Below are 27,116 nucleotides of genomic sequence, written 5' to 3' on the forward strand. Positions count from 1 at the left end.
AAACTTTTGTTTGCCATGTACTCATAGACAAGCATTTTTTCTTCTCCCTGAATGCAACAACCAAGAAGCTTTACTAGGTTTCGGTGCTGGAGTTTTGCAATCAATGTGACTTCATTCATGAACTCCTTCAATCCTTGCCTAGAGATAGTTGAAAGTCTCTTCACAGCAATTTCTCGTCCATCTACCAGTGTACCCTGAAATGTCACAAACTGTAAGATCTACAATAGTAAATACATCTCCATGTTTCTGATCATCCAATCAAATTATTTCCAGTTACCTTATATACAGGTCCAAAACCACCTTCACCGAGCTTGTTTTCGATTGAAAAATTGTTTGTGCATTTGGCAAGTGTAATTAGATCAAAGAGTGGGAGCTCCAGGTCATCTTTGGTACCTTCTTTCTCTAAAACTTCTGTCACATTTTTGGTTCTCTCTGAAATAGAAAAGATTCATTTATGTAATGCAAGAGACAAGAGAAGGCTGATATATAGTTTGGGTAATTTTAACACTAAATCACTCCATTTAATTTAGCAAAGAAATGTTCTACAGTGTGTACAGATTAACGACAGAGTCAATTCTTAAATAATGAGGTAGCTTTTTAACCAATTGATGAAAAGCAGTGAAGCTTATGTAGGGAATACATTCAATTCAGGATGTGGATCAAAAGAGTGAGCAGATGATCTTAGGGTATTACTGTTTGCTGTTTTTCTCAATTTATACTGCCTGTTCCCACTTTATGTGCATTTGGCATTAAGTGAGATTAAGAACCATAAAGGTCCAATTTTTCTTCAATACAGTCAGCTTCTACTGTCAAATCAACCCTGACTTCTATGATTAGGAGATGTTACACTGGCCAACTGGTTGCATGTATAATCACTAGAGGAAGTATGAGAACTCCATTCAAGCACATGACATGAACAGCACACTGAAGATCCAACACTCTTGTAGCTGAAATAAGAAAAAATGGTAATCTGCAGTGTATGGAAGTCAAGAGTGTTTCAGTAAGAAAGGAAAGTCAACACCACCAGGATGAGCCCTCTTGCAATTTGGCAACTGTCGCCTCAACTTTGCTTACTGTAAATCAATAAGTGGAGCAGCTCAATATGTCTCAACTATTATCTATCATGTAAATCCAGAAAAAAAATCACCTAGCAAAAAATAACTTTAAAGTACTGTCACAATAGGGCATCATGGAATTCCGTAAATGCTAATCAAATTCGAAGATTGCTATAGGTCTTCTTTTGTCTGTAAATGGTCAAGATATTGAAGTAGCCATTCATCTTTTCAAACATTGAATTAAACAAAAAGCTACAGTAATTTTAACTTGCAAACAGCTTAAGAAGCATCTTTACCTCCAGATTTCATTCTTCTTCTGACAACAAAATAGAGGGCCGTGAGCATGGCAGCAAGTAATCCAATTGCTGGAATGACAATGGCAGTTATCAACAGTTTGCGCTTACTCTTCCCTGCTCCATTGAATTGCACATGAAGAGCATATAAGTCAAAAATAATCAAGAAGTCACTATAATCATCCAACTCCCTGATAAGATCTTTTAAGTGGCCACATTGAGTTGTTACCTATTTCAGAAGCTGACATCCGAATGTATATGTCTTGACCGCCACTTGGAAACTGTCTCATATCAATAAGATCACCAAACCACAACACACAACCGCTACCTTTCCCATTTATATCTGAGTTTGTGTAAGCTGTACATGAACAGTTCTTCAAGCATCTCGTTCTGCAGTCCTTGAGGCTTAAGCTGCCATCTACCCATGTATATGTTGTAGCTGGCAATTTCATCTGATTATATTTTATAAATCCATCACCATCATTGCAACTCAAAAGCTTATCCCTGGCACATCCCTGTGACCAATCATTTGAGTTCCACTTGTCTGGATACTTGGGCGAAAATCCTTTCAGGCACTGGCAATACGGCAACTTGTCAGTCAAGCATTTGGTATAGGCACCACAGAGGCCATAATGGTCACAATAGTCCTTTGGAACTGAAAGGAAGAGCATCCAGCTTTGAGAATCTTCATTCCAAGTGGAGAGTTCCCATAGAGAGGTAGTTTGATTCACAACAATCCTAACAAGCTGTGATTTTTCTCCACATCAAATGTATGGTACACCTCAGTTCCATTGTTTATGAACTTATATGAAAAGACAGGATTGGCTCCTGACTGTGGTGCGCCGCTGAAACGGAGTCCATTCCAAGGTCCACTTCTGAAGTACTTATTTGATCCCTTCCATGCTACAAGCTCAGGATAGTTACTTCTCTCCAACCCCCAAGTGAAATCTCCAGGAGATGGGTCATCGAGACTCATCCAAGAAGTTAAGTGCCGTTCTAGACTGCTATTTGCATCCCATCCGATCTTCATGTCTGGCAAAAATGTGTCAGATGGGTAATCAAAGCTTTGCCATAGATAAGTATCCGATTGCCATTTCCATTGTCTCTCAGCACGAGATTTCCACTATCCAAGAGCTGTAAAACTGGAGTTTGGGCCTGTTTCATAGAGTTAGTTGACCAAACAACACTAGTATTCTGGCTGAGGAGGACAAGATTGCCTGTGCTGACAACCATCAACGTGCCTGAAGAGTCATTAATTGGCTTGCTTCTATTTGCAACCCAGACAACGGTTCTTACAGGGACATTCTTATACCAAATTCCCAAGTATCGATCTGTGAGATTACCTGGACTGAAAAATCCTAATTCGAAGGTTCCACCACTCGAAACTAGTGTCTCCCCATCACTGATTGATTGAGATGCATATACTGTGTCAACTGCGACCGAGGATCCCCAGAACCAGATCAAGCTTTCTGCAAAAAGCAGAACACCGAGGATGCCCATGTGCCTGGCTTAGCGCTATAAACCCTCTTTCAGAAGAACATCTTCATGGCAATTAATCTAGGGCAAGAAACTGAGTGGAAACCTAACAAATGATAATAAAATGGACCAGAATGTCTCCTTTTCAAGAACAAAAATCAACCCTTGACAAGTAGCGGTAGGCACATATAAAGTATCGTCACCTGATAATGACAGGTTGAAAGAAGTCCTCCATCACGATTTGCATATCACTTCTTTACACGGACGTGCGATGTGAACCGGTGACACTGCTGATTTGGTGTTGAAAAAAAATGAATCTTTGGTAGTGCTTTCTTCAAAGCAGGAGAAAGCAGATGGACTGGCCTGCCGTTTCCGTGCTTTCCAGCCGCGTTTCACACTACAGCAGTCAAGGGGCGTTCAGAGAAGGTCCAAGTGGGGTGTTTTATTTGCATCAGCGAGACTAAAGTCAACAATGAGAGGCTAAAATAAAGAAAAGCATGTTTAGTTTTCTTAGTGAAGAGATGAAATCATTCTTGTCTTTGGCCTTTGTCCTCCTCAACAAATGGACAGAATCCAACTGCTCTTTGAATTAGTGTTTTCCCACTTATAATATACAATTATCACGGCATCGTTCGCATCTAGAATCATCGAAAACAACGCGACAAAAGAATTTATAACTCGAGACCTGTTACCGGACCATTCCTGGCAAATGTTTTAATCTCTCAATTAAGCATTTAAAGTGGCTGAGGATTTTTCGACCAAATAAAGAAAGTGGTTGAGGATTTCGTGAAGCTAAAGATTACTTACGGAGGTAGCACTCTGCATAAGAACGACAGATAAAAGCATCAGTCACGTGTCACAGGCCGAAAGAAGGTCGATCTGAGGGTTCCCCGAAGTCAACCGTGACTCATCCGTGGTCATAATCCCAATCGATCGGCCCGTGACACGCGTGTAACGTGAGGCCAGAAGGGACTAACATCAATTCTAAGCAAGCATTAAACCGGATTCTTCAAGAACTATAAGAGGAACAACAAGATGCACAATAGGATACCTTCAGGACCATTTCTACTGTTGTAGCTTCATCTAATGATCATCCTTTTGGCTGTAAGAATGACACATCGCCCTTTTTCCCCTCAGAATGATCAAGAATCAACAAGGAGTATGCAAAACTCGAGGCAACTAAAGGAATGACAATTCCTGATTGCAAAATTGCAGCAAACTTAATAAATGCCAAATCAACACTAGCTCTGTCTAATAAAAGTCAGTAGGAACTTTGAATTTATTTCTTTCATCATCCGGAAAATTGGCACTTTATAACCGATAAGTCGCTTATATATCATTTAATGGCTCAATTGCTCATTGATCTTTCATAAAAACTGCAGTTCAGCAACTGAGTCCAAGTTGAAATAGAACTCCATTTCAAGGTTAGGGATGTCCAAATCATGTGCCGCCAGACGATCACACAGGCGCCCACACGCGCACAAAACAAAATCCAGGAAAAAAGAGGAGCTGCTCAAAGTTAATCATACTGTAAATCCGTTTATTCTATTTTTTGTCTGAACAATTCCATGGCGGATCAAGAATCGGTAAGCAATTAAGAATACAACAAGAGCAGTGTATGACGGGTCAATAAGAGTCAGACAAACAAAAGGGAAAATCAAGAAAATCCTCAGAACTCCTTCCGAAGAGCCTCCTCCAACAGAAACTCCGACTCCTCCATCAGCTCGGGGCTTAATCTGAACATCAAGACGCAGAACTCCATCTGACTGAGCGCGCCGTCCCCGTCGAAGTCGCCTTCCCTCATCATAGACCGCAGATCATCGTCGCTCAAGTCCTGCAACCCCAGGAGGGCGGAGTTCTTCTTGAGGCTCTCGAACGTGATGACCCCTTTATCGCTGTCCATCAAGAGATTGAACCCATTACACAGCTCCCCGATCAGGCCCTCGCCGCCCAGTTTGTCGGCCATGGTGGGCAGGAAGTCGTGGAAGCTCGACTCGGCTCTCTGGGACGCCATTGGAGATCGAAAAGACAAGAGCTTGAAGAGAAAGATTCAAACTTTCTGCAGAAAGATCGAGGCTTTGGGAGGTTGGGGAAGATGGGTGATGAAGGAGGCGTTGGGGGAGTGGGAGTACATATAGATGGGTAAAGGGTCAACGGAAGTTCCGAGAAGGGAGCGCCCATGGAAGACAACTAAGGTACAGCAGGTCGGTCGCTTTGGGTCTGAGAGGCTGGTTTCTTGGAAGGTGGAAGGGAAGTTCCTTTGCTTTCCTTCGGACATGGGTGAGCTCATGCGGGCGGCCGAAAAATAAAAAATTTAATTTTATTAACTGGGTCTTTAAAATAATGTCATAATGTCGTATTTGCATTCATCACACATCCGTTTCCTTTTTTCACCGGTACTTACTCATTTTTGGGTTGGCGTCGGTGCAATTTCCTGACTTTTCTTTTTCTCTTTTTCACTTTCATTTTGCAGCATCCGAAATTTAGTTGTTGATTTATCAGATATGGAAAGAATTTGATCTGAGCTGTAGTGAACAATGAAATTCCAAAAGAATATAGTATTTTCCATGGGAAACCACTATTATTCCTTGTTCTTTTGGCTTTTCCCTTTTTTTACTTTTCTGTGGCGTGTAATGCCTAGCACTTTCACGTGTTTCAATCGCTGCTTTAAAAGCGGACCGCGGAGTTTTAAAGGGTCAATGATGGAAAGCTCATGCATTCTCGAGGATGGCCTGATGGGGAAACTTGTTCATTGAAGGAGTCAATGGTTGACTTTTAACCGGTCTACTCGTTTTGGTTTTGTGCTGAGGAGGCTCCTTCCAATCTTTTCTTATTGCGATTCTCTTTTGCTTTCTCAAGAGATGGGAACGTTGGGAGACTTAGCCGACATTGCTGTCTTATCCGGCTTCTTTCCTTCACAAGGAGGCAAAATTGCGTTTGAAGTGCAATGTCTATGGGAGCAGGTTACTTTTTAACGTTTCTTAGATTGGTAGCCTTTTGTCTTCCTTCATTTTCTTTGCAATTTCCTGGGATTAGGACACGTTTTGAGTCTTTTGACCACATCGCAGTTCTGCGATTGAATACTGGTCTTTAGACCACATGTGATAAATGAGCAATAGTTTTCTGGCAATTGGGGAGCTCGGTTGGCTCGTCACATGGTTGGATAAACCTTACGTAAGACTATTTTGTGGGGTCTCATCAGTCATCACTGAAGTTTGCGGAAACTGTCATAGACCATTGCATCAGACTTTTAGCTCAGTGGCCAGCTATCCAACAGTGTTTTCCAGTCTCACTTTCACCATTGCTCTGTTGGTTACCTAATCCTGCTCAAGCAGTATTGACAAGATGTTCTAATCTAGTATACAGCAAGAATAAAATCTAGACATACAGAAATGACCTTGGAGGGCATTAAAATGCTAATTAAGTCACGTTTTTCTCATTTTGGGGATAGAACCTCATTAACAGATGATGAAGTGTCTATCGGGCTGCTGGCATTGTGATGCTCACTGCATTGTCTGTATAATAATCTTCCCTTGTTGAAGCTGAAACTTGAGTTTTCGGGGCTTCTTTCCGTGAAGAAACCCGGTTGCTTAGGTTGGGGCAGAACCTTTCCTTCGCTCCCCAGCATGGAAGCAACTGTGGACCTGGCTGGCCTGTTTGTAGGAAACTTTTAGATGCACGACAACTCGACATGGATGCATCTTTCTACTTGAGGCTCAATGGCAGAGTCGCACATGGATTCATCAAGAATTTCTAACGCCCTACCTTGGGTCCAAAGCAACCATACCTATTACAAATCAAATTATACCGGTAAGCTAGCTTGCATGTCATTGAAAGAAGAAACTATGTTAATATATCTGTATGAATCAGACATAGTTACTTGCACCAAGAAAGCACAAGCAATGTTCTCTTCTAGCCCAACTCACGTGCCCAAGAAGGATGGCAGAATCCTCTATTCTTTATACCACTTACAATCTCTAATAAGAGCACTCCAAAGCCAAATACGTCGGATTTCATGGAAAACTTCCCATCAAAAGTATACTCTGCGGACATATAGCCGCTGCAGTAAGCAGATCATTTGTGCATTAGTTCCTAAAGCACTAGCTCAGGCACTCACAACAGAATCATGAACTTACTAGGTTCGCATCACTCTGCTAGTTTTTGCTTCTTTTACATCACCACCGGAGATCCTAGCCAACCCAAAGTCTGAGATTTTAGGATTTAGATTGGCGTCTAGCAAAATGTTGCTCGCCTTTAAGTCTCTGAATAATTTGAAGTTTTGAATCTTGGTGGAGATACAGAAGTCCTCGTGCAATTCCCATAACAATGTCAGATCTTCTATTCCATGCCTACAAGAAGCTTTTATCTTGATCTGCACATTGCAAAATGACACGAAAGCTTCAAGTGACTGATCTTTGCACTTCTTGCTACGTCAATTTACTGTACGTGCTACAGAGCTTATTAGAACAGACTGAGATCGAGAGCGTCATACCAAAAATGAAATGTTCTAAGCTTCCATCAGTCATATATTCATAAATCAAAATTCTTTCCGTTCTTTCAGTGCATCAGCCCACAAGTCCTATGAGATTCCTGTGCTGAAGTTTTGCACTCAGAACCACTTCGTTCATAAACTCTTCAAGGCCTTGTCCGGAATTCTTTGACAGCCTCTTTACCGCTAGTTCTTGATCCACCAAAAGATTGCCCTGCATAATCAATATTTCAATTATTTCTGTGCCTCTTACATGAGCACTTAGCTACAGACTGTACACAGGTTACCTTGTAGACAGGGCCAAAGCTGCCCTCCCCGATCATATTTCTCCGAGAGAGATTGTCAGTAGCAGCAGCAATCATTGCAAAATCATATAACGGCAAGTCAAAATCATCCTTTCCACTTCCCCAACCTAATAATATGAAAATCAGACATAACAGGACAACAATATAGCATCGACTTGAAACAGAAATTGATCTAGCCTATTTAATGAAATGAAACTGGATTTTGTTGGTAAGTAGGTTTACCTCTCGCCTTCAGTCTTCTCTTGTAGATCACCCAAATTGCCATGGCCAGAAGGAAAAATCCCAAAATGGCTGGAATCCCTATGATGATCAATCTTTTCTTTTTGTTGGGACTTTGGATTGCATCTAGATAGAGGAAAATGGAGGACATTAGTTATGTTACCCGAGATTCTGTTAAATAAGCAAAGGGTCTGCATTCATGATCATGTGGAAGGGAAAAAAAACAAGCCGAACGAATTAAATGAAGCAGGAACAAATTGCAGGTTACAAGAGTATGAAATATCCACACATAACCATATAATAGACTAAAGGCTACAGTAAGATCAGCTCTGCTAGTTTGAAGATGGACGTACCTAGTTCAGAAGCTGGTAGTCGTACGAATATATCCTGCTCATAGTGAACTTCTTGAAATTCTCTAATATCAGTTAGGTCACCAAACCACATTAGGCAGCCACTACTACCTCCTGTAACATAGGAATTAGCATAAGCTACACAGGAACAATTCTTTAAGCACTCGGCCTTGCAATCACCGAGGCTCATGTTCTTGTCTAACGAGAAATCTATCAGGTCAGGCAGTTTCTCCCCAGAAAGTTTCCACCCCCGAACGTTTCAAGAAGCCCTCCCCATTTGAACAATTAAGGGATGGTAATCTCACACAACCCGAAGACCAGTTAAGCACGTCCCATTCCTCCAGTGACTTGGGGGTGTACTCATGTAAGCATTCGCATATCGGAGCCTGGTTAATTCTGCAGAAACCATTGGCACCACACTTCACATAATTGTCACATAAATCATTTGGAATTGTTACATAATATCTCACGCAGTGCTCCAATTCATATACACTAGTCGTCGTAGTAATCCAGACTGGTTTAATGTGACTCTTGTAATGATTCCACTTGATGGAGGCTCATATGTGAAATATATCTCTCTTGCATTGTAAATTAGTGCAGGCTTGGAGACTGAAGTTACTTCCACGAAGCACCGCTGAATTGAGCTCCATTCTGCGGTCCCATCCAAAACTTTATTACCGAGTCTGTCTAGACTAATTCCCATTGTGGCAACCCCTGAATGTTTGGTCTGTACATATAGTCTTCGGGGGACGGATCATCTACGCTTCTCCAGGAAGTCAGGTACCTCTCTAAACCAGTTGCCAAGTTCATCCCGATGTTCATACCAGCCGATTGCATGTCAGATGGGTAATCGAAGCTTTGCCTGAATATTCATCAGAACTCAAACTGCTATTCTCTCTAAGAACAAGATTTCGCAGGTTCAAAAGCTGAGCAACAGGATTAAGTGTTCCCAAGGAAGTTGAAGACCAGACTACACTCTTTGGCTGGTTTAGAAGAACAAATGCTCCACCATTAGAATTGTGACAGTGCCATTTGAATCGGCAAGTGGGTTGTTCCTGTTGGCGACCCACACGACGGTCTCGTGAGTGATCTTGTACCATATTCCCAAGTACCTGTTCCTGGAGTTGCGAGGAGAGAAGAAGCCGAGCTCAAAGTTTTGGCTTGAAGAAACTAGTGTCTCTCCATCACTAATGGACTGACCTGAACTTAATGTATCACCTGCATTTGACAAGCCTAGCACGGAAAGAAAGACCATAGAAGGGTCCAAGAGGGTGAAGAGAGGATGACTTTTCATTTCAACGCCTTCCAATGACTTTCTCTTGCTCTTCCCCATGTATATGCCTTCACTAAAAAAAAAAAAAAAAAAAAAAAAATAAAAGGCCGGCGAACTTATCCAGTGGTCGAGTTGATCCCACATTTAAAAGCCAATATTTCAGTTGCCTCTATGTTACTCATACCTTTCGCCCGTACGCAAAATTCTGGTGGAGCTTTAGGATGAACGGATAATTGTTTAATTTGTCAACAATGTCGGCATAAAAAAATTTTAGAGTGAAAGCATAGTAAGTAATTAGTTACCTGAGAAAGTAAACAATACATCTTAAATTTATTTAAGTGAAGGATAATATACTGTAGCAATAAGGAGATTTTTTACAATAGCCCTTATTCAAATGGTGGTTACATCACATTGATCTCACTTCAAATCATTCTCACACTAGGGGCGCGTTTGTTTATGTTTCGTTAAAAATTATTCCCAAGAGGAACGAAATAGAAAAACTATTTCGTTCCGGGGAAAACAATTTTTGATCAGAAAGACGCGTTTAGTAAACTTGTTCCGGGAATGAAAAATGAATAGAAACACGTTTAGTAAATTTGTATTCTTTTTATTTCTTTTAATTTTTTATATATTTTTATTTTATTTTTTATTTTTTTCTTTTTTTAGGTCACGGCCTCGGCTATGGCCGGCAAGAATCGATCAATGAGGGCCGGCGGTCTCGCGAGCCTCGCCCCCGCGCCAGCGGGTTCGGCCTCGCCTTGGCTAGGCGAGATCGGGCTTGCCTAGATTCGACAAGGCCAAGCTCGCCGAGCCTCGCCTTGGTTGGGTGAGCTTGGGCTCGCCCAAATCGGGCGAGGTCGAGTCTCGCCGGTGGTGGGTGAGCTCGGCCCGCCAGGGCGGCGACCCTCCGGCGAGTTTGCCGCCCTCAACGGCTGAAAATTTATTTTTCAAAAGTGTTTTTGGAACAAAAAACAATTTTTTTGTTTATTATTTCTGTTCTAATTTTGTTCTCGGAACAAAAAACAGATTTTGAACAAAAATGCAAACAAACGTTTTCATTTCTTTTTTTTTATTTCCCAGGAAAAAAAAAACAGAAAATCTGTTCATGAACAGAAAAAAAGAACATAAACATGCACGCCCCCAGTGTTTCTTGAAATGTCATTGAATTGAATGTGTAGTATTAGTTAGACTTGGAGCAACCATAAAATCATAGTAAAACTGTCATGTTAACTTCAGTACTTTTCAGTGCAATTGAAGCTATCCATCGTATAGCTTTGCGTCGCTTTTTGTGTTGGGGACCGATGGCAAAACTATCATCATCTGGAGAAATTAAATGATTCAACACTATACTGTGTTTGATGGAGCATGATCAGGTCAAGGCCTAGCGAAGGCAATTTTCATCTCGATGACTATCCAGCTGTAGCAAAACCGGGAGACTACCGTTACCCGATTGGATTAGCTGAGGTCTCTGAGAAACCCGAGAACTCGATGTCATGAAAGAAGAAGAGCATGGTCTAATGGCCTCCTGAGCAAAAATTGCTTCCTCGGGCTCAAGTACATTTACCAGGTTATCCATGAAACTTGTTTTGGTTCGACTACAGTATAATTCCTATCTCGATTCTTCTGGAGCGGCAACCTGTTCAATAACGTTCTGTGAACTTAATTTTTTTTTTTTAATTTGCCAATTATTTATCTCTAAAGAAAACCCCGAAAAAAAAAAGCATCTACAAGCTAGGCAGGACAAAAAGTATGGACAGCGTTCATTTTGTTCTTTCCACCGATTATGACTTTTATATTTTGGTAGTTCGCCCATGATAGGGCATGTCCAAGGGGCACGGTTTGCCCTAATGTGTCCAGGAGGCACCTATTACCTATGATGAGGTGTGTATTTTGAGAGTTACAGGTTTGAGGGGTTATCTTTAAAGGAAGTTAAAATAATTTGTGAAGATAACATCCAATTTATGAAAGGAAAAAAAAAGAACATACGTTGAAATTAACGTTTTCCTCTCTTCATTAGAAAACACACAAAACGATTTATATCAACGGTTAGTATTAATATCATGAAACGTGAATATATATATTTTTTTGTGATTATATTCAGATCATCATAAAGTTGTAAATCTATCCATTATGCGCTGATAATTCAATGTGTATATCTGGATAATTCTTTTTATTGTGCATCGAAAGATTAATCATTTCTTCTGTTGACTTCTATTTAACAATCACCCGGCATAAATCTTATTTTGCGGCCATTACTCCGTGAAGATTAATGCAATGAAGTCCTTCGTCTTCACGGCAACCCGCAAATGCCGGCAGGTATAGCTGAGAAAATTGCGACCCAGTACTTTTTTTATTTATTCGTTGGCGTTTTCTGTTGAGACAGCAAAGCTGGTAGCGACAACTGGGGGAGAAACTATATGATAAATGGTGAAGATTAGAAATAAATGTCAAATCATATGGGCGGTATGGCATGTCAAAAGTCAAATCCTCGTTCCCCCTTCCTGAGAAAAACTCATCCCCAGTTAACGTTTGGCGCAAGAGCACCATGTCTATGACAAGAGTTCCTGGTCCGTCAATTTTGTGCAGCAATCACAACGAATTTTCTGCCTGTGAAGAAACTGAGGCATGCTGATAGAGGAGACTGCGTAATGTTATTACAGCTGCTAGCCCGAATGTAACGAACACTGAAGGAACGCATTGATGACTATATCTTATCTTGCAGCTGAAGGGAAATGGCCAACTATTCCGGGTCCAAAATACCCTCAATTGAAGTCTATGAATCTCAATTGGCACCACATGTAATGAGTTTTGACTAACGATTTTATTTGCAATCTCTTGTTCATTTCAATAAGAAATGTATGATAGTATAGTGGACTGAGTTTCACAAAATCCGACATGAGACATGCTTATCAATTTTTCAAGTTTTGATTTTGTAACTACATCACATCGTACTACTATCATAGTCAATTAGCTTCTCATTAGGTGTTGTAGAAACAAAAGATATTCTTAAGTATTTTAGGTAACACATTCACCTAAAATTGAATTCCTTTAGATAATTTTGGTTTATTGATATACTCACAATACTAAAAATTACAGAGCAAATTGAAAATTGGGATTAATATGGACCTCAAGTGGGAAATGCTAATTGGAGAGGATGTGGCGCATATTTTCAGATCATTTTTATTTGTCAAACACATTATATTGATCATTATTTAGTCATTTTAATCAATTTTGGCTGAAAATTACTAATGTAACGAATTAGTTAGCGCTAACCATCCTATGTCACATGGCCTATGCTAATGTGGTTAGTTAATTCATTTTCCTGGCCCTTGTTGGCCTAGAATTGCAAAGAGAAAAAGAAAAAGAATAGAAAAGAAAAAATTAAAAAATTTAGATATTAAAAAAAAATCATCCACATTAGTATTGACATATGATATAATATGTCTAATGCTGATTAGACTACCACGTTAACAATTTTCGATGTACATTTAAAAAGGCTAATGACTACATTACCAAATCATTAAAAATGTTTAGGATTTATTGGCACAATTAGGCGGTGTAATGGTAGAGTCAGATCGTGTGGATCTGATAAGCACGCTACAGAACGAAGGGACTTTTTGTTGGGAAGTAAAAGCCATCATCGAAGAATGCTCCTCCTTGTTATCAAGATTATTAGAAGTGGGCCTGGGTTATTGCCCAAGAAATGCAGATTCAGTGGCTGACTGAGAAGTCGTCCGCAAGATTGGCTATCTTGCCCTCCTCTGGCCCTTTGGGCTTTGATTTATAATGACGGCCCAGTAGACCAGTTTATAATATAAATGGAAATCGTTTATGACCAAAAAGAAAAATTGGCAGGATAAAATTGGCATAATTGAAATGTTGAGAATTGAATTGGTACTGTACAATAAAATGAAGACTTTTTGGACAATAATCCCAAACAAATTTAAACATGGTACTTACGTTGAGAATTGTCCTTCCATTAACATGAGAGTGTTTTTGTTTCCACAATGGACTGGGCACTCTTTTGTTCTTTTATAAAATTGTCAGACTCTCTTTATGCTCTTGATTTGGTAATTCTAGTCTTCCAGATTCTAATCTCCAGTTTTAATGCGTCAGTGATGGAAAGCTCATGCATGTCGAGAAAGGCGTGAAGGGAATTTTTTCATTGAAAATGTCAATGGTTGACTTTTACCCAGTCTGTCGCTTTGGTTTGTGCTAAGCAAGCTCCTTCCAATCTCTTCTTTTTGCGATTCTCTTTTGCTTCCTCAAGAGATGGGAACATTGGGAAACTTTGCTAACATTGCTATCTATCCTGACTTTTTCCTGAACAATCAGGCAAAATTGCATTTGAAGTGCAATTGTCTGTGGAAACAAATTACCCTTTAACGTTTCTTAGATTGGTAGCTTTTCTGTCTTCCTTTTTTTTCTTTGCAATTTCCTGGGATCAAGACACGTTTCGAGTCTTTTGACCACATCGCAGTTCTGCGATTGAATACTGGTCTTTAGACCACATGTGCTAAATAAGCAATAATTTTCCAGCAATCGGAAAGCTCTGTTGGCTCATCACGTGGTTGGATAAACCTTTTGTTATCTTGAAATTAGTGGCACTGATGCAGATTGACTTCTTTTGACATCTCCTCTTCTAATTGCGGGGGTGCAGAAAGAGTTGAGAGGGAAGAGAAGCACTCTGTTCTCGAGAGCAAGAGGACAACTGGTAAGTCCATTACATATCTAATTAAAGTCACCGTGAATCGACGTAAGACGATTCTATGGGGTCTCATCACTGAAGTTTGCGGAAACTGTTATAGACCATTGCATCAGACTTTTAGTTCAGCCGCCAGCTAAATAAAAGTGTAATTATCCACTCACTTTTATCGTCGCTCTATTGGTTACATAATCCCACTCAAGCAGTATTAACAAGAGGCCTTTTCATCTAATCTAGGATACAGCAAGAAGAAAATCTAGACAAACAGAAATGACCTTGGAGGACATTGAAATGCTATTTAGGTTGCGTTTTTCTCTTGTCGGGGATAAAACCTCATTAACAGATGATGGAGTGTCTACCGGGCCACTGGCATTGTGATGCTCACCGCACTGTTTGTATGATAATCTTCCCCATTTGAAGTTGAATTATAGTTTTCCAGGCTGGTTTCCGTGAAGAAACCTGGTTGCTTAGGTTGAGGCAGAACCGTTCCTTCACTTCCCAGCATGGAAGCGACCGTGGACATGGCTGGCCTGTCTGCAGGAAACTTTTGGACGCACAACAGCCCGACATGAATGCATCTTTCTACTTGAGACTTGATGGCAGAGTCGTACAATGATTCGTCAAGAATTTCAAAGGCCCTGCCTTGGGTCCAAAGCAACCATGCCTATGACAAATAAAATTATGCCGTCAAGCTAGCTTGCTTGTTATTGAAAGAAGAAACTATGTTAATATATCTGTATGAATCCGACATAATTGCATGCACCAGAAAGCACAAGCAATGTTCTCTTCTAGCTCAACTTACGTGCCCAAGAAGGTTGTGGTGGTGGTTTGGATGGCAGAACCCTCTATTCATTTTGCTGCTTATAATCTCTAATAAAAGCACTCCAAAGCCAAATATGTCAGATTTCACGGAAAAATTCCCATTGAATAAATACTCTGGGGACATATAGCCGCTGCAGTAAGCAAATCATTCATCCGTTAGTTCTCTAAAGCACTAACTTGAGCACTTGTCCGAGATAATTTGAACTTACCAGGTTCCAACAACTCTGCTAGTTTTTGCTTCTTTTTCATCACCAGTGAATATCCTAGCCAAGCCAAAGTCCGAGATTTTAGGATTTAGGTTGGCGTCTAGCAAAATGTTGCTTGCCTTTAAGTCTCTGTGAATAATTTGAAGCTTTGAATCTTGGTGGAGATACAGAAGTCCTCGTGCAATTCCCATAACAATGTCAAATCTTATTTTCCACGTCAACGAGAAGCTTTTATCCTGATCTGCACAATGCCAAATGACACAAAAGCTTCAAATGACTGACATTTGCAGTACTTGCTACATCTATTTCCTGTACAAGCTATGAAGTTCATTTGAACACTGAAATGAAGAGGGCCATACCAAAAATGAAATGATCTAAGCTTCCATTAGGCATATATTCATAAATTAAAATTCTTTCCTCTCTCTCGGTGCAGCAGCCCACCAGTCCCACGAGATTCCTGTGCTGAAGTTTTGCAATCAGAATTACTTCGTTCATAAACTCTTCAAGACCTTGTCCCGAATTCTTGACAGCCTCTTTACTGCTATTTCTTGATCCACCGAAAGATTGCCCTGCGTTATCATTATTTCAATTATTTCTTTGCCTCTTTTGCATGAACACGTAGCCGCAAAATGTACACAGTTTACCTTGTAGACAGGGCCAAAGCCACCCTGGCCAATCATATTCCTTGAAGAGAAATTGTCAGTAGCAGCAGCGATCGTAGCAAAATCATATAACGGCAAGTCAAAGTCATCTTTTCCACTTCTCCAACCTAATTGATATGTCCGACCAAAAAAAAACTAATTGATATGAAAATCAGACATAACAAAACTACAATATAACATAGACTTAAGACAGAAATAGATCATAGCCTCTTCAATGAAAGGAAACTGGATTTTGTTGATAGATAGGTTTACCTCTCTCCTTCAGTATTCTCCTCCTGTAAATAATCCAAATCGCCACAGCCAGAATGAACACTACCAAAATGGGTGGAATCCCTATGATGATCAATCTTTTCTTCTTGTTGGGACCCTGGATTGCATCTAGATAGAGAAGAATGGAAAACATTAGTTAATATTACCGCTCCATGAGCTAAGGGTCTGCATTCATGATCCTTTGGGAGGAAAAAGAAACAAAAGACATAAAAGCAGCAGGAACAAATTGCAGGTGTGCAAGAGTATGAAACATCCACAAATAACAATCCAACTAGATATAACTCTACAGCAAGATCAGCTCTGCCAGTTTGAAGATGGACCTACCTAGTTCAGAAGCTGGAAGTCGTATGAATATATTCTGGTCGTAGTCAACTCCATGAAATTCTCTAATATCGATTAGGTCGCCAAACCACATTAGGCAGCCAATACCTCCTCCTCTAACATCTGAATTAGCATAAGCTACACATGAACAATTTCTCAAGCATTTGGCCTTGCATTCGTCAAGGCTCATATTCTTATCTAACCAGAAGTCTATCAGGTTAGGTAGTTTCACCCCGGAAAGTTTCAAGAAGCCCTCTCCTTTCGAACAATTAAGGGGTAGCATTCTCACACAGCCCGAAGACCAGTTAAGCACGTCCCATTCTTCCAGCGACTTGGGCGTGTACCCTCGTAAGCATTTGCATATGGGAGCCTCGTTTATTCTGCAGAAACCATTAGAACCGCACTTGGCATAATTGTCACATAAATCATTTGGAGTAGAGTACATAATATCCCATGTAGCACTCCTATTCATATACACAAGTCGTTGTAGTAATCCAGACTGGTTTAACGTGACTCTTGTAATGACTCCATTTGATAGAGGCTCATACGTAAAATATATCTCACTGGCATTGTTAATTAGAGTAGGCTTAGAGACTGAACTCGGTTCCACGGCAGTGCCACTGAATTGAACTCCATTCCACAGTCCCGTCCGATACTTTATTACCGAATCTGTCAAGAGTATTTCCCATTGTGGCAACCCCTGTCTGTTTAGTCTGAACATATAGTCTCCAGGGGATGGATCATCTGCGCTTTTCCAGGAACTCAGGTACCTCTCTAAACCAGTTGCCAAGTTCCACCCCATGTTCATACTGGCTAATAGCGTGTCAGATGGGTAATCGAAGCTCTGCCATGAATATTCATCAGAACTCAAACTGCTATTTTTCTAAGAACGAGATTTCCTGAGTCCAAAAGCTGAGTGACAGGATTCCTGAGTGTCCCGGATGAAGTTGAAGACCAAATGACACTCTTCGACTGGTTTAGAAGAACAAGTGCTCCATCATTAGAAATTGTGAGAGTACCATTTGAATCGGCAAGTGGGTTGTTCCTGTTGGCGACCCACACGACCGTCTCAGGAGTGATCTTGTACCATATCCCCAAGAATCTGTTCCTGGAGTTTCCAGGAGAGAAGAAGCCGAGCTCAAAACTTTGGCCTGAGGAAACTATTGTCTCTCCATCGCTAATGGACTGGCCTGAACTTAATGAGTCACCTGCATTGGACGAACTTAGCACCGAAAGAAAGACCATAAAAGGGTACAAGAAGGTGAAGAGAGGATGACTTTTCATTTCAATGCCTTCCAATGACTTGCTCTTTTCCAAATGTATGCCTTCCCTAAAATGGCCAGCGAACTTATGCTATAGGTTGAGTTGACCCACTGTTTCAAATTAATATTTCAGTTGCCTCAATGTTAGCGTGCCCTTCGCTCAATGAAAAATTCTGGTACAGCTTTGGGATGATATGGATGATTGCTTAACTTGTCAATAATGTCAGTATTAAAAAAATTTAAAGCGAAAGCAAAGTCAATTGTCTGATACGCGACGAAGTGAACAATATTATCTTAAATCCTTTTGTTTTTGGGATGAATGATTTATTTTTGCTATAAGGAAGATTTCATAGTAGCCATTGTTTGACTGGTGTTCATATCACGCTACATTAATTTGAATTAGAGCTTCCACAAATTCATAATAAGTTTTCATTTTAACTTCAATCCTTTTTAGTGCAATTGGAGCTCTCCATCATGTAGCTTCCCGATGCTTTCTTGTATTAGGGACTGATAGCAAAACTATCATCAGGGAATATAAATGATACAACTAAACTGCAATCGATGAATCATGATCAGGGGTTGAGCCCTAGCGAAGGCAACTTTTATCTCGATAACTGTCAAGTTATAGTGAAACTAGGATACTGCCATTACCTGATTGGATTAGTTGAGGTCTCTAGAGACCCGAGCACTCAATGTAAGGGCCGACCTTTGGCCCATTTGCTAACAATATTGTCCGTTTCAGGCTGCAGGACTCATCTACCCATGCCCTCACGTTCCTGTGGGCTTTGCCTAGAAAATGCCTCGGTGGTAGATAAGATTGGTGCGGACGGTGTGGGATTCGGTTCTCATTCCTAACCCTTTCACCATCCTTGAGACAAAGCTGCACTCATCCCCGAATCGCACACTTCTCACTAGGCTTGGCTCTAATATCATTGTTAGGGCCAACCTGTGGCCTCATAGGCCAACAAGATTGTCATTTTTTTGGTTGTAGGACTCACTTGCCCCATGTCCTCACGATTTTGTTCTTCTGGGCTTTGCCCAGAAAAGGCCTAGTAGGTAGTAAAGATTGGTGCTACTCCTTATATAGCATATTATCTCACTGTCCAAGACGATGTGGGATTCAATTCATTCCTGCCCTCTTCGCATCCTTGAAATAGAGCTGCACTCTCATTCCTTGCAGGACCAATCATTACACTCAATGTCATTAAAAAACTAAGACGAGCATGGCTTGATGGCCTTATTCACAAAAGTTGCTTCCTCAGGCTCAAGTACATTTACCTGGTTTTGCAGTAACTTGTTTTGGTTCGATTAAGTATAATTCCTATCTCGACTCTTCTGGAGCTGCAACTCGCTCAGATACGTTCTGGGAAACTTGCTTCTTTTTCTCAATTTTCCCGTTATTTGCCTCTAAACTGAACCCCAAAAAATAGCATCTGCTAGCTAGACAGGGCAGAAATTATTGACATAGTTCTTTTGCTCTTTCCACCAATTATGACCCAAATTAAGTCTTATATGGCGACCATCACTCCGGGTTGATTTAATGAAGTCTACGGTCTTCACGCCAACCCCTACATGATTGGAGATATGGTTCAGAAAAATGTGACCCTGTATTTTTTATTTATTTGTTGGCCGTTTCTATCGAGAGAGGAAAGCTGGTAGCAACAATCGGAGGCGAAAGAACGTTATACAAATGTCAAGATGTAGGGGCGAAATGGAATGTCTAGAAGTCAAATTCCATTACCTCCTTTCTGAGAAAACTCGTGCCCATCCTCAGTTAACGTTTTGCACAAGCCCGCTTTTTATCCACCTGGTCTGTCAACTTTGGGGTGCAATCCAAGCCAATGAATTTTCTGCACGTGAACAAACTGAGCCATGTTCATGAAGGAGACCGAGTGATGTTCTTACAGCTGCTAGCCCATATGTAGTCAACACTGAAGGAACACATTGATGACTATTTCTTTTATTGCAGCTGAGGGGAGATGGTCAACTATTCCGCGTCCAAAATACCCTCAATTGAAGTCTACGAGTCCATCTTAATTGGTACTATATGTAACGAATTTTGACTCGGGATTTTTATGTGCAATCTTTGTTGATTTCAACAAGAAACGTGCGACATTATCATGGACTGAATCTCACAAAACCCATGTGAGATGTGCTTATCAATTTTTCAAGTTTTCATCTCATAACTAAATCACATGTACGACTAGTCGATTAGCTTCTCACTAGGGACTGCAGAAACAAAAGAAATTTTTAAGTATTTCGGGCAACACATTCATCCAAATTGAATTTCGATAGATGTTTTTGGTTCATTGATACATTTCCGAGACTAAAATTTACAGGGACAACTGAAAACTGCGATTGATATGGACCTCAAATGGGAAGTGCTAATTGGAGGGGATGTGGTGCCTGTTTTCATATCATCTTACCTGTCAAACGCGTAAATTATGATTTTTCAGCTGGTTATGGCTTCGACGAGTCTAATGTTCGACATAGGCATCGAGCCTGTAACTGGAATTTTTCACTTAGGCTCTGCTCAATGGGGACAATTAACCAATTCCACTTTCAATTGGATAGGTTCTAGATTTTATTTCCTTGCAAATATCACTGACTCACTTAATACTCATATATTTGAGACTCTATCTAACACTTCCACGACATATGTAGATGCGAACCTCTTTGTGTAAAGACATACCCATGGTCATTGAGCATTGTCAAGCATCATTCTGTTTGTTTTGGATTTAAATTTGAAAGATTTCCTTGTTACCAAACTTTAAAAAAAAAAAAAGGATATTTTCTTATTCGTTGCTATGAATTGATTCGGCACATTAAACCGAGGAAGTTGCAAAACCAAAAGTTATGATACTAGTTAGAGTGCTATCACCGATAAATTGATTGAGAAATCCTTGAAATCTTCATATTAATTGAGATCTTTTCGGTCTTCTTGGTGCTACTGACTTCCGCGCTAACAGGCAACTACTCAGATAGTATTAGAGCTCATGCTGAATGTATGTATGTGGGAAGGGAATCTAGGGCAAGGTAATTTTTTTTTTTAACGAGTGTGTGTCACATTGGTATATTGCTGGTGTCAAGAACGGGACGTATCAAATCCAACATCAGAGACTTCTAAATGAAACGCTACTCAAACCGCATTATCATTGTGCTGGGCGACTTCCGCTAACACATATGTTGATATCATGAGAGCGTTATCGGACTTTCTATTCGTGCATCCTCCGGGGGCGTCATCAACGGCACGATTCGGAGTGGAAAAATCAATGCATTTTTAACCTATTTTTCTCATCATTCTCCACCAATGATAAAGTGTCCAACTCTTTCTCTCTCTCTCTCTCTCTACCTTGTAATCTGCGATAAGACCTTCCTCAGGTGACACGTACGAAGTTCTCTGCAAAAAAAAGTCAAACTTTCTTTCTCTTCCTTTTCCTTTTCATTTTTAAGGCAACGACCTCTGGAATCTGTAAAGAGATGGAGCCGACGCTGTTCCCAGCTGCAGCAAGCTGTAACCGCTGCGCTAATAATTTGTTTAATCATTCATATCCTTACCTGAATCACAAACGGATTAAAGAGAGATACTTCAATTTTGCCCTCTCTTTCCTTTTCATATTCCTCGACAAATAAATAAACACAAAGGGATCACAGGAGGAGCAGTTGGTGCCCTCTTTTGTTGAATTTTCGCATCCCCACACAACTTTAATTATAGCACAATGAGTTAATTTGCAGAAAATTATCTAAAAAGACCTAGACGTATAATGCTTTTGTCAATTCAATCATAAATCTTTTAATGGTGTTAATTAAGTCTTAAACATTTTCACGTTTTGCCAATTTAATTCATTCGGCCAATTGAGTCCTAAACATTATCCTGTTCGTTAAACTACTTGAAAAAGAACCCCAGGAGATTAGCAAAAATGCTAAATCAATAGTTAAACTACTTGAAAAAGAACCCCAGGAGATTAGCAAAAATGCTAAATCAATAGTGTGTCTATCAAGCTTCTGGCATTGTTATGGTCACGAGATTACATGTATAGGGTTCCCTCGGTGAAGTCAAATCTGAGCTTGCTGGACTTCTTTCCATAAAGAAACCAGGCTGCTAAGGCTGTGGCAAGATCGCTTCCTGATTTGCCAGCATGAAAACAACAGAAAACATTGTTGGCCTGTCTAAAAGGAAATTTCTGGACACACAACAAGCCCACTTGCATGGATCCCTCTACTTGAAATTCAACGTGAGAGTCGGCTAAGGAATCATCCATAAGTTCCACGCCCTGCCTTCATTCCACAGCAACCATGCCTGAGAACACAAACAGGGTGCTTACTCTCCAGTCACAGTAGACAACTCAACGTCAATATGAAATGACTTGGACATCAAAGACAATCAAAGTGTTAGGAAAACAGCATCACTTAATGCAAGCTTCAACTTACATGTCCAAGAAGGTTGTGGTGGTGACTTGGATGGCTGAATCCACTGTTCCTTTTCCCACTCAGTCTCTAACAAAGGCACGCCAAAGGTAAATTCATTGGATTTCACCGGAAATATTTATATCAATGGCATATTCTGGGGACATGTAGATGCTGTATTAAGAAAATCACATTTCAGTTCTCCCAATGCCTTGGAAAGTATGAACTTTGGAACTCATGAAGCAAGATGGCTAACTTACAAAGTACCAATTATTCTTTTTGTTCTCTCTTCTTTTACATCACCTCCATAAATCAATCCAAAATCACAAATTTTTGGATTTAGATCAGCTTCCAATAAGATGTTGCTTGTTTTGAGATCTCTATGAATGACTTGAAGTTTCAAATCTTAGTGGAGATAAAGGAGCCCTCGTCTGATTCCAGTTAAAACGAAAAAGCGCTTTTCCAATTCAAAGGATAAGGGTCTGTTGCAATCTGCAAACACATAAGCTTCAAGTGTTTGTTCCTTGCTGTTCTATATATATGACTCATGGAAAGAATTAATTTTGAAAGGATAATATCTTTGTGCAGTGAAAAAAAAAAAAAACCAGTAAGAATCAGGATGATTGAACCAAAAATAAAACTATCCGAGCTTTGATTCAGCATGTATTTGTAAATTGACATTCTTTCTTCTTTCTAAATGCAGTAGCCAAGAAGCCCAATGAGATTTGTGTTAAAATCTGACGAACGAAGCTACTTCATTCATGAACTCTTCGCGACCTTGTACTGAATTTGTTGACGATTTTTCATGGCTATTTCTTGGTCTGTTGAAAGATTTCCCCGCATGCTTAACTTTCAGCGTATGCCATCTTCTATAAACTATATTAACATCATGTTACTTATCATTTTGCTATTCTTGTCATTTTGATTAATGCACTGAAAGTGTTGTTGGACTCATTTAATTAAGACCAAACAATAGATACTTTATATTGTTTATAAATGTGTAAATAATTCATTGGGATACTACGTATCGATGTATCATATAAGAATAAATTGAAGCAGTAAATATAATTACTTGCTCCTTCAAAAGGTCAGAGAGTTTATATGATTTATCTCCACGAATAATCAATGGCGATGATCAATAAAAAAGGCCTTCCCCATGTTGCTTGAGCCACTGAATCATACAACGAGAATCTTTTATTGCAGCCCTCGTCTCGTTCTAAATAGTCCTTGCTGCGAGGTAGCCAAAGATTTGTGTACACAATCTTCTGAACCTTTTTACCATCATGCACCGAGAAAGTTGATCTAAAATTCTAAATTCAACAATGCAGGGAACATCCTCGATGGGAAGTTCATCGACCTTCTGGCATGGTGATCGTAACGATATTCCCTGTGTACAAGTTTTCCCTTATTGGAGATGCCTCTCTCTCCATAAAGAAACCGGGCTGTTTAGGTTGTGGCAAGATTGCTTCCTCATTCGCTAACATGAAAACGACTGAAGACATTGTTTGCCTATCTCCAGGAAGCTTTTGGACACATAGCAAACCAACATGAATGCATCTCTCTACTTGGGATGCAATGAAGGAGTCACATAGAGATTCATGTAGAAGCTCCAAGGACCTGCCTGCGCTCCACAGCAACCATGCCTGGGACAAATCCATTTATGTGATTAAACATCACCTAAAAGACATGAGTTTGGACAACCATACCGTACTTACTTACATGCCCAAGAAGGTTGTGTTGATGATCAGGATGGCAAAACCCTCTGTTCTTTTTGCCACTTACTATCTCTAGCAAAACTACACCAAGGCTAAAAACATCGGATTTCACAGAGAATTTTCCATCAAAAGCATATTCTGGGGACATGTAGCCACTGCATTAAGAATATCTAGACTTAAATCTAGCCAGTGTTCATGGACAGTGCTCGTTAATCAAGATAAGAAACTTACTAGGTACCAATGATTCTTCTCGTTCTTGCTTCTCTTTCATTGCCTCCAAAGATTCTTGCAAGGCCAAAGTCTGAGATTTTAGGATTGAGGTCCACATCTAACAAAATATTACTTGTTTTGAGATCTCTGTGAATGACTTGCAGTTTTGAATCTTGATGAAGATAAAGAAGTCCTCTCGCAATTCCTAAAACTATGTCGAAGCGACTTTTCCACGCTAACAAGAAGCTTCTGTCATCATCTGCATACAGTCAACCCAACGTAAGTCTTAAACATTTAAGCTCAGCACTCTTAAAGGAAATGAGTTTATTGATTTGCATTTGGTTGTATGTCCAGGTAGAGGCACAAATGATTACTGACTAATAGAATGGGGGTGGAGCGAAAAGGAAATGAAAAGAATCAAGGAGGTCGAACCGAAAATGAAATAATCCAAGCTTTTATTTGGCATATATTCATATAGTAACATTCTTTCTTCTCCCTCAATGCAGCAGCCAAGAAGTCCGACAAGATTCCTATGCTGAAGTTTCACAATTAGGAGTACTTCATTCATAAATTCTTCAAGGCCTTGTCTTGAACCTTTCGACAGCCTCTTCACAGCTATTTCTTGACCCATGGAGAGATTTCCCTGCATTATTTTTTCAATTAAATAAGCTTATCGTGTTCTGTAAACTTGCAAATCCATAGCTCATTACCTTGTAGACTGAACCAAAGCCACCCGCTCCAATCATGTTGGTCTGTGAGAAATGTCCAGTAGCAACAGCAATGGTAGAAAAATCATATAATGGTAAATCAATGTCTTCCTTCTGACTTTGTAAGCCTACAAGGACGAACTCTATCTATCACGTGAAAGTAGTATTTAATTTGGTCACGGTCCGACAACAGAATTTCAACGCAAATCTTCACAGTTAAAAGGGGACTAAATTACAAACAAGCTTACCTCTTCTTTTCATTCTGCTCTTCCACATAATGCTCAATGCTATACCTGCTATGAGCAGTCCAGAAATGACTGAAGCCACCGTGACTGTCAACAGTATTTTCTTATTGACAGGGCTTTGGATGGAATCTAGAATTCCCAAGAAAAGCGTGTTAACTAATTTTGGACGATAATATGTTCAGAAGCTGATGGATGTGATCACAAATAGTCAAGCAAAACGATAAGCAAACAAGTAAATAGTTGGGTACAAGATCATGATTAATCCAGCATTCACTATGTACACACTTTTTAAAAAAGCAAGATCATCGCAGCTTAGAAAAGTGGTTGCTAACTGAATCACTATGTACATATTTACCTAACTCAGAAGCAGATAATTTAATGAAGATATTTTGTACATCTTCTTCAAATTCTCTTATATCAATGAGATCGCTGAACCACATCAGACAGCCGCTTCCTCCTCCTCGTGCATCTGAATTAGCATAAGCTGTGCAAGAACAGTTCTTTAGACACTCCACCTTGCACTCCTCAAGGCTCATGTTCTTGTTTACCCAGAAGTCTATCAGGTCGGGCAGAGTCAGCATCGAAAGTTTCAGAAAGCCCTGTTTTTGAGAGCAATTTAACTGAGCTTTCCTAATGCACCCGCTGGTTGAATTAAATAACAGCCACTCTTCTGGGGATTTGGGCATGAATCCCTGCAAGCACTGGCATCTAGGTTCTTCGTTCCTCTTGCAAAAAGCATTAGCACCACACCGCCCGTAGTGATCACATGGATCATGGGGAGATGAGGTCATGACCTCCCATGTAGAGCTCTCTCTCTTCCTCAGAAGACGTTGAGCAAGACCAGACTGATTCAATGTGAGTATGGTGAAGATATCATACCTTAAAGATTCAAACTCAAAATATGCATATGTTTCATTGTAAACAAACCACGGCTTGAAAAGGGCACTCTTAGTCGATGGATCTCCCGGGAAACCGAATCCATTGAATGGCCCTGTCCGCAATGTTTTTGTGGAGCCTCGTTTGAGCATTTCATATTGGGGCAACCCATTAACATTTATTCCAATGGTATATTCTCCACAGGAAGGATCATCCGTGCTTTTCCAAGAAGTCAGACGCCATTCGAAACCAGATTTGAAGTTCCATCCCATTCGCATACCAGCTAAAAGGGTGTCAGTTGGATAGTCAAAGCTCTCCCATGACCATTCACCAGAATGTTGACTTGTATTCTCTGAAACGACAAGGTTACCAGAATCCAACAACTGTGCGACTGGGTTTCTTAAAACCCCGGATGAATTCGAAGACCAGATGATGCTCTTTGATCGGTTGAGAACAACAAGATTCCTCTCATCGCTAAATGTGAGAACACCATTTAAATCAGTGAGTGGGTTGTTTCGGTTGGCAACCCAAACGACTTTTTCAGGACTAAATTTGTACCATATCCCCAAGTACCTGTACTTGGAGTTTTCTGGAGTGAAGAACCCAAGCTCAAAGCTTTGGCCTGAAGAGACCAATCTCTCTCCATCTTTAATGGACTGACCTGGACTTAAGGTATCGGATGCGATCACCAAGTTCATCATAAACATGACATAAACAGAGTAAAAGAAGGGGGAATATGGAACCTTTTCCAATGCCATGAAGTCTTCTGTCAGTTTTTCCCTAGCTCCTCCCTCTCAATGAAAAGTTTTCAACTCGAAGGTTCTCACCAAGAAAATCCAGCTGAAGTCCACCTGACAAGATATTCTGTGATTCTGTAGCAGGTTCTATCACTGGAAACTCCCAACGAAATAAGTAAGCAAAGGTCATGAAATGGAGACGCCCAAGTTTGCCAAGTGTTTTTATTGGGAGACTTATGATGTCTATTCATGCAATGGGAGAAGGTCATGCCCACTCCTCATGGCTAGCCCATCAACTAGGTCGGTTCGGTTGGTCCAAAGTAGTAAGATTTAAATTGATCTATTTTTATGCAATGCTATGTAAACGACTCATAATCGTTTCAACCCTAATCTCATGCAAACTCTACCCAACCTAAACTCCAATTTTTAGCAAATTTTTTTAAAATGTTGCCTTTGAAAGATGGGCAACTTTATGGACTAGCTCTTCGAGTTGGTGAGAGAGCTCAATTAG

General features: G+C 40.2%; 4 protein-coding genes and 1 pseudogene across 5 annotated transcripts in view; all 5 read right to left on the reverse strand.

Moving 5' to 3' along the window:
- The window catches only part of LOC104448374 (G-type lectin S-receptor-like serine/threonine-protein kinase SD1-1), a 3,812-nt gene extending 548 nt beyond the window's left edge, over positions 1-3,264 (reverse strand). Inside the window, exons 1-4 of the mRNA XM_039314336.1 lie at positions 1,578-3,264; positions 1,352-1,465; positions 278-432; positions 5-194 (exon numbers count right to left, since the gene is read on the reverse strand). Of these exons, the coding sequence (XP_039170270.1) occupies positions 5-194; positions 278-432; positions 1,352-1,465; positions 1,578-2,019 (901 nt within the window). The 5' untranslated portion in view covers positions 2,020-3,264. The remainder of the gene's footprint in view (positions 1-4; positions 195-277; positions 433-1,351; positions 1,466-1,577) is intronic.
- LOC120294312 (G-type lectin S-receptor-like serine/threonine-protein kinase At4g27290) lies at positions 2,076-2,848 on the reverse strand. Its single transcript, XM_039314337.1, has 2 exons — positions 2,440-2,848; positions 2,076-2,380 (listed from the first exon to the last, which is right to left on the reverse strand). Exons 1-2 carry the CDS (start codon positions 2,846-2,848, stop codon positions 2,076-2,078), a joined length of 714 nt encoding a protein of 237 aa, XP_039170271.1.
- A 1,073-nt stretch (positions 3,265-4,337) lies between the features above and the next one.
- Positions 4,338-5,109, reverse strand: LOC104448375 (annotated as a pseudogene).
- A 1,545-nt stretch (positions 5,110-6,654) lies between these two features.
- On the reverse strand, positions 6,655-9,459 carry LOC104451385 (G-type lectin S-receptor-like serine/threonine-protein kinase SD1-1). Of its 2 annotated transcripts, XR_005552373.1 has the most exons (5): positions 8,191-9,459; positions 7,841-7,963; positions 7,601-7,725; positions 7,317-7,527; positions 6,655-7,196 (listed from the first exon to the last, which is right to left on the reverse strand). XR_005552373.1 is itself a non-coding variant. In XM_039316215.1 (4 exons), exons 1-4 carry the CDS (start codon positions 8,375-8,377, stop codon positions 7,390-7,392), a joined length of 573 nt encoding a protein of 190 aa, XP_039172149.1. In that variant the 5' UTR covers positions 8,378-9,459; the 3' UTR covers positions 6,655-7,389. The 2 variants fall into 2 exon arrangements, 1 of the variants encoding a protein (XP_039172149.1); XM_039316215.1 differs by having other exon boundaries at positions 6,655-7,527.
- Positions 9,460-14,239: 4,780 nt separating this feature from the next.
- On the reverse strand, positions 14,240-26,626 carry LOC104451484 (G-type lectin S-receptor-like serine/threonine-protein kinase SD1-1). Its single transcript, XM_039314338.1, is given in 16 exon segments — positions 14,240-14,829; positions 14,968-15,118; positions 15,197-15,434; positions 15,553-15,720; positions 15,723-15,762; positions 15,838-15,962; positions 16,108-16,233; positions 16,450-17,290; positions 17,338-17,654; positions 23,473-23,758; positions 23,835-23,985; positions 24,062-24,299; positions 24,635-24,683; positions 24,751-24,875; positions 24,996-25,121; positions 25,297-26,626. Coding segments are annotated over 16 exon segments (4,620 nt in total). The 3' UTR covers positions 14,240-14,520.
- Positions 26,627-27,116: the final 490 nt, after the last annotated feature.

Source organism: Eucalyptus grandis, chromosome 6 (genome assembly GCF_016545825.1).
Source record: "Eucalyptus grandis isolate ANBG69807.140 chromosome 6, ASM1654582v1, whole genome shotgun sequence".
Classification (NCBI taxonomy): domain Eukaryota; kingdom Viridiplantae; phylum Streptophyta; class Magnoliopsida; order Myrtales; family Myrtaceae; genus Eucalyptus; species Eucalyptus grandis.

What these genes read in the sequence shown, in the direction of transcription:
- LOC120294312 (XM_039314337.1), bottom strand. Translation starts at nt 2,848, where the DNA reads ATGGGCATCCTCGGTGTTCTGCTTTTTGCAGAAAGCTTGATCTGGTTC. An exon ending in GCTGAGAGACAATGGAAATG is followed by an intron (nt 2,381 to 2,439) that starts GCAATCGGATAC and finishes CATTTTTGCCAG; the next exon opens with ACATGAAGATCGGATGGGAT.
- LOC104451385 (XM_039316215.1), bottom strand. Translation starts at nt 8,377, where the DNA reads ATGAGCCTCGGTGATTGCAAGGCCGAGTGCTTAAAGAATTGTTCCTGT. An exon ending in ACTACCAGCTTCTGAACTAG is followed by an intron (nt 7,964 to 8,190) that starts GTACGTCCATCT and finishes TCCTCTATCTAG; the next exon opens with ATGCAATCCAAAGTCCCAAC. An exon ending in GAGAAGACTGAAGGCGAGAG is followed by an intron (nt 7,726 to 7,840) that starts GTAAACCTACTT and finishes TCATATTATTAG; the next exon opens with GTTGGGGAAGTGGAAAGGAT.